Below are 19266 nucleotides of genomic sequence, written 5' to 3'. Positions count from 1 at the left end.
TTGTGTTCCCCACTCTTGTCCAATTCCTTCCTGCCTAAGCACACCTGCCCCTCATGTGTCCATCATGTGTCTAATTGTCTCCCTATTAATCCTTTTTTATATATCCCTATTAGTCTTTGCATCCTCTTAGAGTGCTCTGTTCATTGTTCGGGTTTCCATTTTCTTTTTCCCAGTTTTTCCTGGTTTTGTGATTTTGTGTTATGTACTTTGTAATAAATTGTGTTTTTAGATATTTTGGGAATTTGGGTCTTAATTTTTTTAGGTGCTACAGAAAATGTTAACTAGTTAAGTAGCATTTAAGTAGTTTTATGTTTTACACCCATGACTGGTGTATTAGTGTTTGTTTGAATTTTGCAAATGTTCAAAATCAATCGAGCAGTAGCTCCTAAATGTGTGGGCAGGTTTTTGTAGCTCCGACCATCTGTTCATCATTAATGTGTTGCAATACTTACACTTGTTTACATAAGTGTCAATGACTGAGCAGGAAAAAAAACAATGCCTCCAGTTTATGAAACAGCATTGTGTCCCAAATAGCAATTAACTACTGCACCTAGAGAGGGGGGACTCCACAAAGTTATCACTTTGAAGGGTGGAGCATATGGAGGAAGTTTAATATAGCAGATAACTTCATATCGAGAGAGATGGATATAATGTCTGAATTAAAAAAAAGAAGAAGAAGTTGATCAGAAAGAGGAAATGGTATAAAGGAAAGTCAGAAGATGGAGAAGACAGAGTGAGAGAATGGGAGAAAAATGATGCAATGAGCTCTAGAGCAGTAATGCTAGCAGTCTGTCTCAATGGTCTACATTAGTGTGCTATGAAAAATGAAGCAGCAGCAGAAGCAGTCTCAGCTGGGACATTTCTCCCTGATACAGAGACCAGACTCATTCAACTTTTATTCCTACTCATGTTCTATTCATTAGCACACCATTCATGAAGGACTGACATTCTCTTATAGTTAACCACATTCTATATTCATTAATATTGTGTAAAGGGATTTAAGATGGGTGTTGTGTTAGTACTGTGAGAATCTCCCATTTTCACATAGCATGCTCCATAGTATAGAATTTAATACAATTTAAGCAATAATGATCCAGTAGACTTCAATACACTACTGATCTGGTATGATTAACTTCAGCAGTGATATGATTTGATTGAAGTCTGATTTCGTTTCAACATGGGAGTGCTCTCTCTCTCTCTCTCTCTCTCTCTCTCTCTCTCTCTCTCTCTCTCTCTCTCTCTCTCTCTCTCTCTCTCTCTAGTGTGATATTATACCTCCATTTATCATGGCAATATCATTATCAGTTTTTGAAACAGTGAGCTGGAATATATTTATATATCATCACATGGTTTAAGTGTTAATTTTGTTATATATGTTCTGCAAAAACAGCTTCATTGATAGCTTCAGCAACACCTTAAAAAAGCATGTTAAATGGAAAAGGCAGTTGAATCTATGTGCAAAAAAAGCCTGCTACACATTCTCTCAGGGTACTGAGGTGCCACGTGAAGCACTACACTCCAGTTTTCACTTTTCGCAAACCTCAGTGAGGATATGAAGGCAGGACAAAAAGGCTTGTAAAAGCCTGTGACTTTTCACCACAGTGATTTACCTGAACTTAGCTTCCTGACTGCAGCATTCTCATGTCTTCAGTGAAAGAGTGTTTTTGATATCGATGCATCCACAAAAAGCGGCTCGACAAAATAAGGTTGCTGAGAAATGTCTCCTGCACCTGCAGACCTAGTTCATAAGTCATCAAGCACACGACTCACTTCACATACTGTAGTGCAAACCACACTGTCAGCCACCTGATAAACTCTCGTGAGTTCTGTCATCTACAGATTACATATAAACTTCCCAAGATACGGTTTACTTCTCAGAATCCCTTTAATAATAAATTACATGAGTCGTCTTGTTTTGTCCAAAGGGGGAGAGTTTGCAAGGTTAGAACATGTAAACTCTACACTTACAGGGAGGATGCAGGAATCAAAGCTCCATCCCTGAAGGTGTGAGGCACTGTGCCTGCATAGAGATGTAGAGCTCTGATATGTAGCAGGGGTGTAGCATATTACAGTAAGCAGACTGATGTTTTTCAAGAAGTGGATGATTTTCAGCACTGGATAGTTCCTCTGTAGGATGTGTGAAAGATGGAAACTTTTGTATGGAGTCTATTATGTCCAATAATGAGATGTTTCAAATTTGGATGAAGATAAAAAAAAAAAAATTAGATTAAGATATAAACAGTTATCCAAACGATTCCAATTTTCCCAGTTTCCCCAGGAATACCCAAAAGACTTGAACAGGAAACGGGCTGCATTTGCTATATGATACGCTTCCTTTCTACTATTTATTTATTTCTTTTTTTGAATGTATTATTTTTTCATAAACAGACTATCAGACACCTAAAACACCTCATATGATTTTGAAAATCCATTCCTGCTCAAGCTGGACAGCATGTAACTAACCTGTAAGCACTCTATGCTCATGCATGATTAGGTGTCGAGCATACATGTGACAAAATGTGACAAAAACACAGAAGCAAAAAATAATTCCAGCTCCAAAAAGGCAAAATAAAAGAAATAAACTGTTAAGGCAGCAGGTAAATATTATTATTATTTATTTTTATTTTTTTTACTATTTGTACTTGCAAAATCTCTCCATTTTGGATTCAAACCTTTGCTGCACAAATCAGTTTGACAGTTAGATTACAGTCACTTGAATGTTATATACAAATGGGAATAAAATCCTATAGCAGACTAATTGAAATTGAAATTTGTTTAAAAAATAAATTATATCCAAAAGCAAATTTACAAATAGCACCTTGATTCTAATAATCCTCCAGTCCTCATTTCGGTGGCCTCTACATACGTTGCACACCTAATGCTGATTACCAAGTTAATGTAACACATTTGTTGCATTATGCTACCAATAACTCAACATACAAATAATGTGTATGTTGCCAATTTTTAGATTTAAACACTGTTTGTGAAAAACCTTTGTACCAGTGGGGTGAGCTTGTGCGCTCATGTGATGACTAGTATGTTGACTGTAAGGTGCTTACACACAGAACCTCACCTCCATGTTCCATAAATAAGCTGAATGATCGATGCCTCTGCTTCTCTTTCTTCACTCTATCCTGCAGAGTCTGAGGCAGGTATGGCGACGGTGAATCATTGTCTGGATGCAGCTAAAGCCTGCAATGTGGATGACACATGCCAGAAGCTGCGCACAGAGTATGTGTCGGCCTGCATCGCCCCATCAGTGAGAGCGGGGGCTTGTAATCGCATGCGCTGCAACAAAGCCCTGCGAAAGTTCTTTGACCGTGTGCCACCTGACTACACACACGAGCTGCTGTTCTGCCCGTGCTCAGACACAGCATGCTCTGAGCGCCGCCGCCAGACCATCGTCCCTGCGTGCTCATACGAGGAAAGAGAAAAACCCAACTGCCTGACTCAGCTCAGCAGCTGTGAGGATGACCTTGTGTGCAAGTGAGTATTCGATCCATGTAATACATCCATATAGATCACTTTTTATTCATTTACAGACAACAATAATGATGATTTAACAGGCTAAAACACACAACCTCATGATGTTAATGGCAGTTTTGGATATAATTTAGTCTTTCATTTTTGACATACTATATCTGACACTCTTTAACAGTCCCACAGCCCCAGTTTCAGTTAAGGGAAGTGGTGTAGTGAATAAACATCCTTCTGCTTATTGCTTTTCAGCCATTTTGTGGTATGGGGCTGTTGAAGAAGATGTGGCACTTAACTAGTAAATTAGAGTGGAACGAAGAGGGAGTATACTGACAGCAAAAGTCACTTTACAAGACTCTCAGTGGAGTTGAAAATGAGAGCTCAGCTATCCCTCTCTCACACACCCTCTTCATGTCACAAACACAAACACTTTCATCTATCTCTCCTATTGATCACCATTCTACCACTCTCGGCCAGAGGCATGTGCGAAACACACCGTATCACACAGCATGTGCACTTTCTGCCACAACCATTTCGTTATCATACACAATCAGGATTTATAGACAAGCCCTTTAATCTATCGGCTGATTTCCGTTACTCAGTTCTTTGTCTGGAAATGATGGCAACACTCCAGTAATTTATAGATGTCTGCCATGTGGCTGATGACAAAGAAGAGGCACAGAAAATCAGAAGGTGTGTACAGTATGTGTATGCAAGTAGAGAGAGAAGCAGAGAAGGAATAAGTTTCAGTACAATAATACAGATCAATCTGTGCACAATCCTTAAATTCTGCCATGACATCTGGTTTTGACAGGACTCAACAAAACAAAAGGCACAGTGACTCTTTTTATGTGGTTAATTGCTTTTGTAGATCAAAATGTCTGCTTTGTCATTGCCACATGTTTCCAATGTCTACTTATATGGGGAATGTCGATGGCAAGAAACTGAGACTGGTTTTGACCCAAACGAACACCAACTGCCTCACTCAAAGTGGGAAGAGAGAGAGAGAGAGAGAGAGAGAGAGAGAGAGAGAGAGAGAGAGAGAGAGAGAGAGAGAGAGGTGTGTGTGTGTGTGTGTGTGTGTGTGTGTGTGTGTGTGTGTGTGTGTGTGTGTGTGTGTGTGTGTGTGTGTGTGTGTGTGTGGAGAAGTGTGCTGGCTGGTTGGATGATGGATGTGTTGTTATGAATCTCCCAGATCTCGTTGGGCCCAGTTCAAGCATGACTGCCAGCCCTCAGAGCTCACTGCCAGCGGCTGCCAGCAAGAGAACTATGGGGCCTGCCTCGTTGCCTACACTGGTCTGATAGGTGAGAACATAAAATTTCAAGAGAGATTCACTCAAACACAGCAAACACAAACAACACTTCAGACAAACTCAATTTAAAGGCTATTCCTTCAGCTAGGTGACTTCTACTATTAAGCCTATATTCTTTATGATGATGTTTGCAGGAAGGTGCAGTCTGAGAAAGTGGAAAGGGGAGGGAGCTAGAGAAAGCGTTGTAGGGAAAAGTAGAGAAAAGACACATGGCCTAGTTCTTTAGCATTAAAGCAGTATGTTGTGAGGTATGCTGTGCAGATGTTACACTTTTGTGTTCTGGGACAAAAGAAATCAATGTCTTTAAACAAGTCCATCTCAGGTCACAAAAGCACCAAAGTGCAGCACTTCCACTTTCCTCCTGTCGGCTGTAAGTCAAGTCTCTCTCCATGCAGACAATGAGTACGACATTGGCATTTTTTTTCCCAACAGAAAACACTTTCACACATCTCACAGAGCTAGAAATGTCTAGAAAAAAAAACTTCAATCTCTAGTTGACATCCATGCAGACAATACACTATGGATAGCAAAAAACATGTACACAATGTAGTCATTTTTTCCCTCCTCAGTCTCTGGGCCTCTCACCCACACACATAGTATAAAGGTGTGAGCATAAAGATTTTCTGAACCTTTCAGCACCCCCACAGATGTTGGAGTAGTAGATAAAGTGATTGTCTAACAATGTGTGAAATCACTGCAAACTGGGTTTCTGAGAGGCAGAGGAGTCTTTCTGCCAAGACGCCTGCATGCAGTGATCTGGAACCTTTCAGTCCAGTCAAATGGAGGAAAACTTTACATTACATTCCACACAAATAAGAATATTGTGACTAAACGGAAATTCCATCATCATTACGTCTACTTATTTTCTCTATTTCTGACTCTGTCTGCAGGAACCACTATCACCCCAAACTATCTGGATAACTCCACATCTAATGTGGGGCCGTGGTGCTCGTGTGCAGCCAGTGGGAATCACAGGGAGCAGTGCTATGACTTCTTGATCCATTTCCATGACAACATCTGTCTCAGTGAGTCCCTTCTCCATAAGCATAACGCACTAAATATGCCATAACACATTCACTAATCACTTACAGTACAATACAGTAGCACAAACCTGCTAAGTGACTGATATAACTAAACCACACAGGTCCATTCTATCATAGAAACTATACTGGTTAACATTCTTATTTGCATATTTGCTTAGCAGCCACCGAGATCGGATAAATACAGCACGCGACTAGTAAAAGTAAAGGCTTGTCTCACACTTTCACATCGGTGAGGAAAAAAGGACAGGTATGCTGTTTTCTGCCTGAGCAGATATTGCTATCTTTCAGAGGTTTGTCCTGTCCAGGTTTGTACAGATCTGACCAGTCGTCTGTTAATATCTGACTCAGTGTGATATATTTCCCCCTCACAACAGCACACACGTCCGTGATGTTCATCTGAATGACGCTACTAATCCGAGTGTTGCTACGTCCTGGTTTTCACTTGATGAGTCACACGTTGTTCAGTTTCTGATTGGGTGTCTGTTACGAAGCATCTAGTTGTATCATCCGTACACTGTATTGTTTTACACTGTAGACATTTGGAACCTCAGTTCACACACCACAAAAGAGGTGCTAAACCTGCTCCAAAGCAGGGATCCATAACCCCAATTAAAAAGCGCTGCTAACTCTGTTCCTAAACTACTAGTGGGAAACGTTCCTCTACCCAGGATTAAAAGCCCTTTGTTAATGTCATTCTTAGGTGTAATTACAAACCGACAAACAAGTTAACAGTGTATTTCAAAACAAGTGCAAATGACACTTTTCCCCGAGTTAAGAAGGAGAAATTGGAATCAAATGGACTCCACTAAAGTGACTTGACATTCATAAATATTTAGCCCTAAAGATTATGGGCTACACTTATACATGAAGGTGTGGGGTTCTTCAATCCTCGTTCCAATAGCTGTAATGTGTCTATGAATATCAGCTAGACCTGCATTTTCTTATGCTTTAGAAGCCAACAGCCCAGAGTGCTTAACGCATGATGGGAAGAATGCTGCTGTTTTCCTCTCCCTTTGCTGATTAGTGCTACACAGCCTGATCACAGACATCCATGTCTTCATGTAAACAGATGCGTAGTTGCACTTATGTCATGTGAGTAAGAGATTTAGCTGTCACAAACACTTGTTAGTCCTTAGACAAGATGTCAGCTGTGATTGAAGGTAATGTAAATACTAAATTACTAAGCCTGTGTACAATATGTTGTTTAACTACAAAGCAGCATTCTAAAAATACAGGATCACAATCAGCATCATATTTATAACCCAGTGCTGCCTCCAGATATATACCTAACAGAAGAAATGTTGGATTAAGATGACTAATCACTAAATAGGGCTATGTGTAATTTTCTCTACTTATTTCTGTATTTGTGATTGTTCAGTCTGTGTAGGAGTATTTATGGCCAGATGAGTGATTTCTACATTCATTCATTCATCTTTAGATAGCACTTTATCCTAGTCATGGTCATGGTGGATCCCAGGAACACTGGGTAATGATGCACGAATACATATCCACTCTGGGACACAAGGAAAAAAGCATGCACTATGCCACCATTCACACCTAGGAGTAATTATAATCTAATGTCTATTAAAAACACAATTAACCAATACAATATTTTGCATTACATTTAGCAGGGCAAACATGTAGAGTACAAAATATTTATTTATATATGTGTAGAAACAAAGATTTCATGCTTTTTTTGTAAATAAATTGCTAATAATCATTTAAACACAAGAAGAAAACCCATTATAAATGACAATACTGAATTCAGCAAAGAACATGTGTGATAGAGGAGGCTATGTAAAGTCTGATGCTAGCTGGCTAAACTTAATCCTAAACTTGAATACATTTAATCAACCCTAGCTAATACAAGTCAGAAAAAACACTCACAGATTTTTTTGTCAGCTGAATGCTTAGTGACTTGAAATCTCTGCAGCTTTGGGTTCTATCCAGTAACATTGCAGCAGTAAAACGAAGCCAAATGCCCTAAAGGTTGTTGTAACGTTCCAGTGTTAGAATTAAACCAAATGACGGCTTTTAATTGCAACCTAGACGTTATGTGGCATAAATTTAGTTAATGTAATAAAGAATAATTCAGCAAAATGCCCTAAATCGCTGAGTTATTTACATTTCTTATACAGTGAGGGTTTTATGACTATTCGTTTTGCACCAAAAAAGGATCGATACAAGAAGACAAGACCAAACATTAAATCATTCTTTTGATCACTCTAAGAATTTGTTTTGTGATGCTTTTATAAAGTTTAGTCCTAACTTCATAATGAGCCCAGAAAACTGTTGTTAAGGTTGAGGTTATACTTGTCCGTCCGTGCAGTGACACACAGAAACAGTGACAAAGCATTTTTCACCTGGAACCTTTGACTCACAGCTCAGTGGCAGGAAACAGTGTAGCTTGGCTGCGTGCAGTACTGCTAACTCAGAGGCAATTGTGAGAAGTGATCACAGAGTCCACATACTAGCCCTGAGAGTTCCTGCTTTCCAGCAAGTCTCTATTTCTGACATGTCTGTGACTATATTTTAATTGCGCTTCTGTGCTTGCTCTCTCTCTTGCTCTCTCTCTCTCTTGCTCTCTCTCTCTCTCTCTCTCTCTCTCTCTCTCTCTCTCTCTCTCTCTCTCACACACACACACACACACACACACACACACACACACACACACACACACACACACACACACACACACACACACACACATACACACTGTCAGTGGCTCTGGCTTGTGAGAGAGTGGGTGTGTATTCACTTGAGTCTAAGCGCTGACTCTGATGTCTCAGTAATTGCACGTAATTTGGCTCCCTGCAGTAAAACTAATGGTGCAAAGAGTCAGAGAATTGCAAAGAGGAGAAAAGCAAAGATCAGCGCAGAAAGCAGCTGAGGTATTTGGGGTTTGGGGGAGGTTTTTATTTTATTTTTTTGGAGAGTGAAAATTCGCTGAGACTGAACCTCAGTGTTCAGCTCCATCATGAAGCATACAGCTCACAGGTGTAAAAGGTAACTGGTCATCATCATCAACATCATCTTCAGTGTGGTGCATTACACTACTGCAGCTACTAAGATTATCAAAGTCTAGTGTAGTTTTATAATATCAATGTATCAATCATTTTAATATCTAATGATTTATATGTATGACTTGTTTCAGATAATTTTCTATTCAAGATAAATTCTTTATTTTATGTATTGGAGTCATGTGTGTGTGTTATTGAGAAGTAGGCATATGGTCTTAATACCAGTCTCACCAGGTCATGTCTAAAATAGCCATGTTATCACATGTTGTCTGGTCAGATACACAATATCTTTACAAATGTGCTTAAATTTGATTAAGCCAGAAGCTGCTTGTACCCAATTTACTAGTCATCACTATATCCCATCTGTAGCTTTGTCTCTCACTATTACACCATAAACAACTCCATTTGATTTAAGACCTAGCAACATGACGTAATATTTTACTTAAAGTTAGCTAGCTTATTATCAATCTAAATTCAAATATCTAGTGTTCAAAGTTGTATTAGTTAAGCTAATTATCAGATGGACACATTAGCACAATGTTGTGTTAACACAGCTGGTTATCTCAGTTAATTTTGCAAGATAAGTACAATTCTATGTCAATTCTATATGTATAGAGGAGTAAATAACTGTGTGGTCAATTATGCTTTTTAGCCTGTGGGTAAAGACAATTTAAAACATTAACATTTTATGGGGGAATCAGTTTTTTTTTTTAAACTTTTCAGTTCTCTGTTTTACCAGAACAGCTATGCATGTGTAATGGTTTATTCACTTCTGGCTCATTTTAACACTTCACACTCAGCTGTCAGATCACACATGCTGCATTCCCCTGAAGAACACTGAAATGTGCAACCATTCACTTAATAAAATAACATAACCACAAACAATGGACCGGTTTCTTTGTATGTCTAAAATCCCTCTGTGTTTCTGACCTCTCACATATGCAATGTTGTGCACCAGAAGATTTTACTAGGCCAGCAAGCATTTTCATTATCTTGCGACAAAATGCTCCAGAGTGCTTATTTATTCCAGCGCCGTACTCACTCCACCTCCTGATTCCGCTCACAACATCTCCTTTTTTTTATTGAGGAGCTTGACTCATTTGTGAAATCAGGCAGTGCTGTGGAGAGTAAACATCTATAGAAGCTCTTGCAGTCCTCAGGTTCTGCATTATGCCATGTAGTGCTTGTAGTTAGTTCTGTTCATTCAGCGTCCATCTTGGTAACGCTCACAGGCACTTATTATCATATCTTATTCTTATTAGTCATATCTACATGAATGGGGTACCCAAGTATGTAAAACACACATGATCTTTCAAACATAGATTTGAAATGGCTGCTAAAATCTTACATAAATGCTGTAAATATTCAAAAAGGTTCAAGTCTCACAGTAATAATCTGAATTTGATATGAGTGTCTTTTCACACTCAGCTGTCAGGGCATGCATGCTGTATTCCCTCGCTGAACACCGGGCACATGACATATTAATGGTTTTTTTTCTATTTACTCATACTATCTCTAAGTATCTAAAAACAGTTCAGATTTAGTTGTTTGTTTTCAAAAGCTACGTCTGTTAAAGAATATGTACATGTGCGCAAGAAGGTTGCCTTGGCAAGTGATCATTAAACTGAGGAGTTTACTACTGTGTGCTGTTTCAGCACCAAACTGTCAGGTGTTATTTCTGCACAAAAATCTATAATTTATTCTAAACTGAACTACTGAAAAACAGAAAAACAGACTATAACTTTGCCAGCGCTCTTTGGTCATCCCTGACAAAATGGAAAGCAGTCAGCAGTCATCCGTTGATACACATTATTAAACTCAACATAAGAACCTATTCATACCTTCCTATCCACACAAGATATTCTGTGCAAGAGAGACCACTTATTCTACTGATTATTGATCTGTTGTTCATTGACTGTGCTCTGGATATGCTGTATGTTTTATTTGGAAAACAGTCCGTTGACTGCATCCTGAGCCTGGTGTTCTGAGAAACATGAGAGAGAAACACAGGTTAACCACAGAGCTAACTGAAGCAAGAAAAAAATCTAAAGCACTGAGATTGTGTTTGTTTTTTTTTCCCTTACATTCCCCAAACCAGAAAATGCTATCCTCGCCTTTGGCAATGACACTGACTCCAAAACTGCAGCTAACCAGCCAGGATCAGCTAGTCCAAGGACCAACACTCCCAATCAACACCTAGCTACCAGTACCATAACCACCACCATCATCTCAATTAACGCGGAGAGCCAGCAGAATATTTTTCATCCACAAATCCCCACCCAGGTAAACAAATCCTCTGTCACACGGAGTTCCTGTGTGCTGTAGTTTCTGTCTGTGTATATGTATGTGAGTGTATGGTTGAGGTTTATGTAGGTCAGTTCCTGCTGCGCAAGCTACTCTACTGTTGTAAGATACGTGACCAGAGGGTAAAACAATGGGCGTGATGATAAATGAAAAGAGGTAGACAAAGCAACTGAAAAAAGAAACAGGAGAAGACAAGGCAAACAGAACAGACAGGATATCAGTACAAACAGAAATGACATGAACAGACATGCAAACTCGTATGCATCACGGAGCTAAATGCCCTTCTCCCTCTGTGCATCTCCGTCCCCTTTTCTTTCTCTTTCACATGCAGATGAACGAGAGAGACAGACTTCTGAGTGACTCTACCCTCCCATTACCTGATCTGTACGACAGCAGCCCTGGATGCACTGACCTGGCCATGACAGCTTTTCTCCCCACCATCCTGTTGCTGGCTTTTCATTTCTAGAATCAAGCCAGCCAATCACAGCTCAGCAGCATGGAGTTGGGTAGGGACAGTGTGTGATGGCTTTTCATCAAACCCCTCTGGTGAGAAAATAGACAAATGAATATAAGAGCACAAAAAGAGAGAACTATCCAAAAAAGACTACGACCCAAGTTTCCAGCCCACAATGTGAAGTAGTGGTTTATTTTCTGAGCACAGTTCTATGACTGATACCCGAGACTGAACTGCAGTGAAGAGTGTGTATATGTGTTATGTATGTGTGTATATCTATGTATAAAACTTTCTATGAAGGCCTGTGTTTAAAAAAAAACAAAAACAAAAAAAAAATGAAATAACTTTGTGGCTTATCATGTAGTCCTTAATCATTATTATTTCAATACCTATTTTTTTTAAATACAGTGATTTTGGTACATCAGTATTGATGAATCGGGTCCGTTCTGCAGCATGCATGAGGGACAACACATAGTGATGATTGTCATTCAGGAGCTGTAATCATTCACTGTGTGTTTATGGTGATGATGACTCTTCACAGAAAGATCGCAGGGATGTTTAAATAATATGACGTGCTTTATTTTTGTAATGTGTTGAAAATGTTCATATATCATTAGTGATATCCTCTTGTTACAGTCATGATTTTTGTCTTCGGTGATGTCTGCAAACACACCATTGCTTTAACCTCAGACTTAATGAACTGCCATGTGTTTGATCTATTATGCGAATTATGAGTGGAAAATCACTTTTTTGTTTTTCATCGAATGCTCTATAGCCCACACATCCTGGGATACAACACAAAAGTTTACACCGAACTGCTAGTTTAGTTTATAAACCTATTTCCCACCTTCACACACACAAAACCTTCTGCTAAGCTATATGTCATGTTCCCGGCTACCAAACAGCAACATTTACTGTTCTGTTAAACAGTGCATACATTAAATGTGTGACCAGGGTGGCTACTGCGGCATGATTGGTGTTGCTAGACATGATAGATACTCATCTCACAAATGGATCTAGTCCTGGGTTTGTCAACACTGGTTTATCGAGAATTGTGTGAAATGCAAAACAACTATGAGTGATTAGATCTACCCAGTGTGTTCATCCACGGGATCTCTACGGAGATTTCTGAGAATCTTTCAAGCAAACAGACAAGCCACAGCAACAAATCCTCCACTTACCAGCTACAACTGTCAAAGACCAACAGCAAAGGCAAAGATGGCACATCACGAGTCAAAATTGGAACTCTGAGGACTGGAATTTTTTTTCTTGTCAAATAAAGCCAGGTTATTTTCGCATCATGATGCACTGTCGGAGGATCAGATTGAGAATAACATGATTCTACAGATGCTTTCAGTCTCATAACCTATCATATAACACAGCTCATGTTGTTGCTGAATGGCTCCAGGAAAATGAGAGCAAATTTTTATTGCTTCAGTGGCCTACACAATCCCCAGTCCTCAACAGCAAGACTGAGGCGCCACACGCTACTAGGTACTTAATGATCAGGCAACACAGTGGCATTGAGAAAGCCTTTTAAACATGATTGTTTTTAAAGAAGGTCCACAAGAATTAGTCACACAAATAATTTCTATTACATGACAGCATCACTTCTCTCAGCTTTTGGATGTCATTATCCACTTTCACACACTGGCAAAACACAAGCACTTAAAACACTTACACTTGGCTGCATGGACTCCGGACGTCAGTGCCTGTGGATGTGGAAATCTAAAGACCATCAGCAGCCAATGGAAAATGAAGCACAGCTCAACAAAGTGAAAGCTAATGTGTATTTGATATGCAGGAGCCATATTTCTTTTCATTTTTTGCTTACTGCAAAATGTATTGACCAATCATCTTCTTGGGACACAAAGGATATGGTGTTGGCAAGTGGCAGGGTTTGTTTAATATAATTGTAATTTCTTGAAAAATAAAGCTGCCATATGAAGATGTACAAACTGCATCAAGCGTGTTTTCAAAGTTACATTTTAGACTTCAGCATACAATGTGAGAATGATGAAAAAAGAATAGAGGAAAAAGAGCTAACACCCATTTTCTTGTTCTTGATGTTGTTGCTGAAGTCTAACCTTTGCATAGCCTTCTGTCTGTAGCTGGGCTGAATGTGTCTCCAGGCTATGGGTCAGCAAACACTGCTGTACTTTAGCTCTGGCCAGCAACAAACAACAGCTAAACAGTCAAATAAAAAACAAGTACAGTACACGCTATTGCATCTATTCCCTTAATGCTTATATTGTGAAATTGTTTAAATGTAGTTCTTTCTGTCTTATGTGGCCTGCATGTCCATATTCCAAACCCTCAGTAGTTGATAGCTACCTTCTGAATGCAAGGCAGGAAACATGACTATCTTTGGAGGAAGCATGATGGAGCATCATTTGCACAATTCGAAGATTAAAGCTACTACTCTGCATTAGCAGGATAAGACTAAGATGTAATTTTGTCCATATTTCAAGGCAGCATTTCATATATACTTTTGGATGAAGGTGGGTCCATAATTCTGTCCAGAAGTAACTCCATGCAAAATTTGAAAGAAAAAACAGACAGAGCAGCCTCTCTGAATGAAGAAAGAAAAGCAGTCAGCTAAACTCCCACCTTTTATAGCTGAAACCGACAGCAAGTGTGAAATTTAAAACAACAAACAAAAATACTGTAAATGAAACAAGAAATTAATCATTAACAATAACTGCCCTACTTTTTGAATTTCCAGTCCCTGAATAGCAAGACGCCAATCAGAAATCTTTAGATATATCAGCCATGATTACATTTGTAAGCCTGCCAAAATAATACATCATTAGGTAGCTATATTAAATAAAGCATAATGAGATCGATTTCTTTTAAACTTGAAAGCATAGTGTCACCTCAAACAACGTAACAGTACAGATGTTGGAAATTCTGACCGAATATACTGTATTATTCAGTTGAACGTCGGTTTTCCATATTAACAGTAATATCACTCTGCTAGCTGCCACCTTACTGCCAATGCTTTACAATATGGTTTCATAATTTTTGTGTAAGTACTCACACTTAACATATCAGTAATTAATCTTTTACCATTTTACTAATAACTATACTGTAAAAAACTACTTGTTGAGTAAAGTGTAATGATAAAAAGTTATTAATATTGAATTTCTATGCAGCCTGAAGTGATTTTGAACCACTGTATGGTATCCAATTAAGATCGTCTGTTCATCATTAAGACTGTCTACTGTGTTGACAAAACTGTAACAACTTGTTACCCAATTAAATAATAAAAGGTAAAGGATTGATTATATCATTTTACAGTAATAAATGCTTCTATAATGACAGGGTAAGTGTACTGATACATGTAGATAACACAGAGGTTCAACTCCTTATGGCTATTACGGTTTAACTAATAATAAATTACAATGCAGACCAAACCATAGTGAGTTACTATAAAATAATAAAATCAGTGTTTTTACCTTTACTATTAAATCACTAGCAACTAATATCCAGAATCAGATAAGAAGTTGTTAAAGTTTTCTTAGCATAGTAGTGATGGACAGACAATCTTAATTAGATACCATTCAGTGGTTCAAAGTCGATAACAAGACTTTTTGGCTTTGTCTGCATGGACATATAATATTAGAAACTAACTCATTACAATTTAGTCACACTGCTGGTTTATTACAGTGATTAGTATTTTTACATTACATTTCTGGCACTGGGCAGATGCCCTTATCCACAGGGCATACACTTGACCTCATTTTGTGTTGCTGAGGGTTAAAAGCCTTGCTCAAGGGCCCAGCAGTGGCAGCTTAGTGGACCTAGAGTTCAAACTTCCAACCTTCTTAGCTGTAGTCCAACAGCTCAACCACTAAGCTACACATTTATTAAAGTGCTACAGTGATGACACTCAATTACATTCTGCCAAGTTATTATTTAAACATTAATTAATTAAGAAACCATATTGCAAAATTTGCCATCTTTTCTTTTTTATGATTGATTATAGTGAAAGTCTAAACACTGAAATAAAGTAAGCTGTGATTTAAGAATTCAAGAATCAAAAAAAATTCTTTCTATTACTTTTTGTTAGTTAGGTACTATACTTTAGTTTTGCCCTTCCTATATAACTTCCTATAACAAAAGGTGTGAGATTTTTAAATCTGGGACAGTTTTGTTGGTAAAGGCCATTAAAATCGCACTTGGGAGAAGTTTTAGATACTTGGTGGGAAAAGTGTGAATAAATGTATGCACAGTAGCTTCCTAGCTGAAGTTAGTTCTTTAGCTAGAAGTCTACATTGTTAAACTTAAAAATCTGTCAGTGCCTGAAAACTAGTAGTCTGGATTCCATTAACATGGCTAATCCTAGAAGAACAAGTATAGTGAGTAAATATTCCATGCACATGGAGTTTTGGAATAATTTAAATGTTGCCTATTATGTACATTTGCTGGTTGAGTAATAAGGAAGCTGCTTATAGACTAGAACACTATGTTCATCTTCAATCCCAAAATAGTCCAGGTTTTAGTCAGTTACACAAGAGTTTATTTTTGATTTTTGGACCAACTATTCACATTAAATAAAATAAAAACTGCCTGTGTGTAGTACATGCCTTAGAGTTTGCCAAAATGTTCTAAAGTTAATTTTTTTTCTACACAAACTTGCTTATTTGGGAATAGAACAGGCTTCTTTCTATTTCCTGCTGTCAACTGCAATACAATGTAACATGAAAGCAGAAGACAACTGAATAGCAAACGAATAAAAAAAACAACAATCTGATGATATACGGTATGAATGAGAATACAGCAAGCCTTGAAATAAACATCTAGTAAGAGTCAGCTAGTGGTGATGTTTTGCAACATGAATAATCTTTGATGTAATTAACACATCAATCATCACATCAATTTAACAATACAATTTCCATCCTCATTATTCCGCAGCAAAATAGGACTTATATCCAGCACATCGAATTAGAAAATTTTGCACAATGAATTAGAAGTTGAGAAGAATGTATGATGTTTAGGCATGGGATAAAATGCTGTATGTACTGGAGAGAGTTGCAGCAAGTGATGGACAGGATGTGAAATGTTATATAGTGCATGGCGTCACAAAATCAAAGCATTTGTGTGAATTAACTAGTATGTACATGATTATATTTTAATGTGCTATTGTTATTTGGTTAATTTTATTTTTAATTAAAGTATAAGCTGTCCAAGGACTCATCTGCTATGGTTGTTGTGCATAATATTTTTCATGGACTTCACAGACACAATGCAATTAATTAATTTCAGCATTATGGTTGAACAATGAATTGTTGTAAACTGATACTGCTCCTTATTACTTCTCAAATAAAATCAACATAAGCTCAAGGTCACATACACAACCATTGAAACCCCATCTCATGTGTGATGACCGCTGCACTACTGCCTGAATTGTGTCTAAGCCTGTAGTTACATGAGAGTTCTGAATACTGATGTGTACAATTTTCTCACTATGCTCTCAACTCTCATTTACCTGCTCAGAACATTTCAGAACATCATATCAACAACTATGATATATTATTAAACACACACACACCCCACACACCATCTCTGCCAAATTCATATAGATTTAAATTGTGCTACATTTTTGTCCAATTATGTTGCTGCAGAGCTTGCAAACCTGGATGAACAGAGACATGTGCATTTGTCTGACAGCTTCCTCTCTAAATCACACCTTTACCGCGCTGAATCTAATTGGAGCCAACTCTTCTAGAGAGGAGGCACATTGAAGCGAATGGCAGGAAGCCCAACAAACTGCTAATGAGACACACAAAATAAGCTGCATTTCTCTCAGGAATTTAGAGCAACATTGACACAAATGTCTACAGAGGTCATGGGTAATTTGTCATAATACGGCAGAATTACTACGAGAGTTGTTATGACAATCCCCGAACCCCAGGTGTTGATGGCAGGTAGCGTTAACACACAGCGTGACTTAGAAGTGTGAAGTGATGTCATATTCAGTTACTGCAAGCATAAATATTTCAAAGATGGCTGTAAAATAGTAAGTCTTTACGTTGAGGTTTCATAAACCAAAAGGTTCAGCATTAATAAAACATGTCCAGAAAGTAAGAAAATTAACACGTCTTTAGGTTTGTTAAAATGTTAACATAATCCCTGACTAATATAATATAATATAATATAATATAATATAATATAATATAATATAATATAATATAATACATTAATTAATAATTAAATAATGTGAGAGAGAGAGAGAGAGAGAGAGAGAGAGAGAGAGAGAGAGAGAGAGAGAGAGAGAGAGAGAACCTGCCTTGTAACAGTCCAGGCTGTTGGAGGTGGTATAATTGTGTGGGAGAGATTTTTGGCACAATTTGGACTGTTAATAGCAATCAACCGTCGCTTGAATGCCACAAACTATTTCCTTCATAGCCACAATTTACCATCTTTTAATGGTCACTTTCAGCATGATAATGCCCCATGTCATAAAGCAAAAACAGTCTCAAACTGGTTTCAGGAATATGACAATGAGTTCCTTGTTCTTCGGTAGTCTTCCCAATTATTAGACCTGAATCCAGGGATGTGGAAGTGCAGAAGAATCAAAACATGAAATTTAGTTTTGAGAGCAAAGTAATCGTATTATTAAAAATAATATTCTAATAATATAAACACTAATACTAATATTAGGTACATTATCTGAATGATGTTTTTAAAGTGCAGGAAATGTTTAATGATGGAGTTTTGGAGTGATTGCAAAAGTGCAGTTGTGGGAAAGATCTTGGTGATATCTTTCATTTTGGAAACCTAGTGCTGTGACACAGCAGCCTCTCTGTTCAGAGGTTAAACTAGGAATAATGAGAAGGGTCTGAGATTGAAACTCATCCACAATAAATACTTTTCTCCTGAATTAGCATAGCACTCAAGGTAAGATAGTTTTCACACCATCACCCACACAAGTCATGGAGCACAGTTCATGTAGATTTCCTGAGGTAAAACTCCAGTATTTTTGTAGCTCCTTCATGGTGTCTCTCATATACAATCTTAGATTCATTGTTTAAATAATTAATAGCTCTGAAAGTCCATCAGAGCTTTTTGAACATTTGAAGCTGAGTAAAGACGGAAAAATCAATCAGAGCCATTGCACAAGCATTGTCAATAAAACAATGTCGTAAACAATTATAAAGAAACAACTGGTGTACTAACAACCAAACATCCAACAATTGGGCCAGGAAAAACTACAGCAGCTGATGACAGAATCATCATGAAAGCTGTGAAGAAAACCCCCCAAAACACCAGTCAGTCACATCACCAACATCCTTCACAGGGCAGGGGTGAAGGCATCACAATCCCACATTTGAAGAAGACTTTAGAGCCATATCACAAGATGCAAACCACTCATCAGCAGTAAGGATCACAAGGCCAGACTGGAATTCACAAAGAAATACAGAGATTAGCCATAAAAGATATAGAAACAAGATTAACCTCTACCAAAGTGATGAAAAACAAACAAATCATGGATAAAGAAAGGACCTGCTTATGGCAAGCCATTCTAACATTTAATGGCCAGCCTGGATATGTATTATAGATAGGCGTAATTCAGTTCTGCCTAGTCAAAATGAAAATTTCAGATATCCACAATGGCATTCCTCCTATCAACAACTGTCTTTTCAGATATT

General features: G+C 38.0%; 1 protein-coding gene across 1 annotated transcript in view; it reads left to right on the top strand.

Moving 5' to 3' along the window:
- gfra4a (GDNF family receptor alpha 4a) overlaps positions 1 to 16957 on the top strand; it is an 84281-nt gene extending 67324 nt beyond the window's left edge. The window contains exons 4-8 of the mRNA XM_027142086.2: positions 3141 to 3486; positions 4673 to 4782; positions 5681 to 5815; positions 10952 to 11136; positions 11489 to 16957. Coding sequence (XP_026997887.1) covers positions 3141 to 3486; positions 4673 to 4782; positions 5681 to 5815; positions 10952 to 11136; positions 11489 to 11623 — 911 coding nt within the window. The 3' untranslated portion in view covers positions 11624 to 16957. The remainder of the gene's footprint in view (positions 1 to 3140; positions 3487 to 4672; positions 4783 to 5680; positions 5816 to 10951; positions 11137 to 11488) is intronic.
- Positions 16958 to 19266: the final 2309 nt, after the last annotated feature.

Source organism: Tachysurus fulvidraco, chromosome 4 (genome assembly GCF_022655615.1).
Source record: "Tachysurus fulvidraco isolate hzauxx_2018 chromosome 4, HZAU_PFXX_2.0, whole genome shotgun sequence".
In the NCBI taxonomy this organism is placed as follows: domain Eukaryota; kingdom Metazoa; phylum Chordata; class Actinopteri; order Siluriformes; family Bagridae; genus Tachysurus; species Tachysurus fulvidraco.
This window is presented reverse-complemented; position numbering and strand designations above follow the sequence as displayed.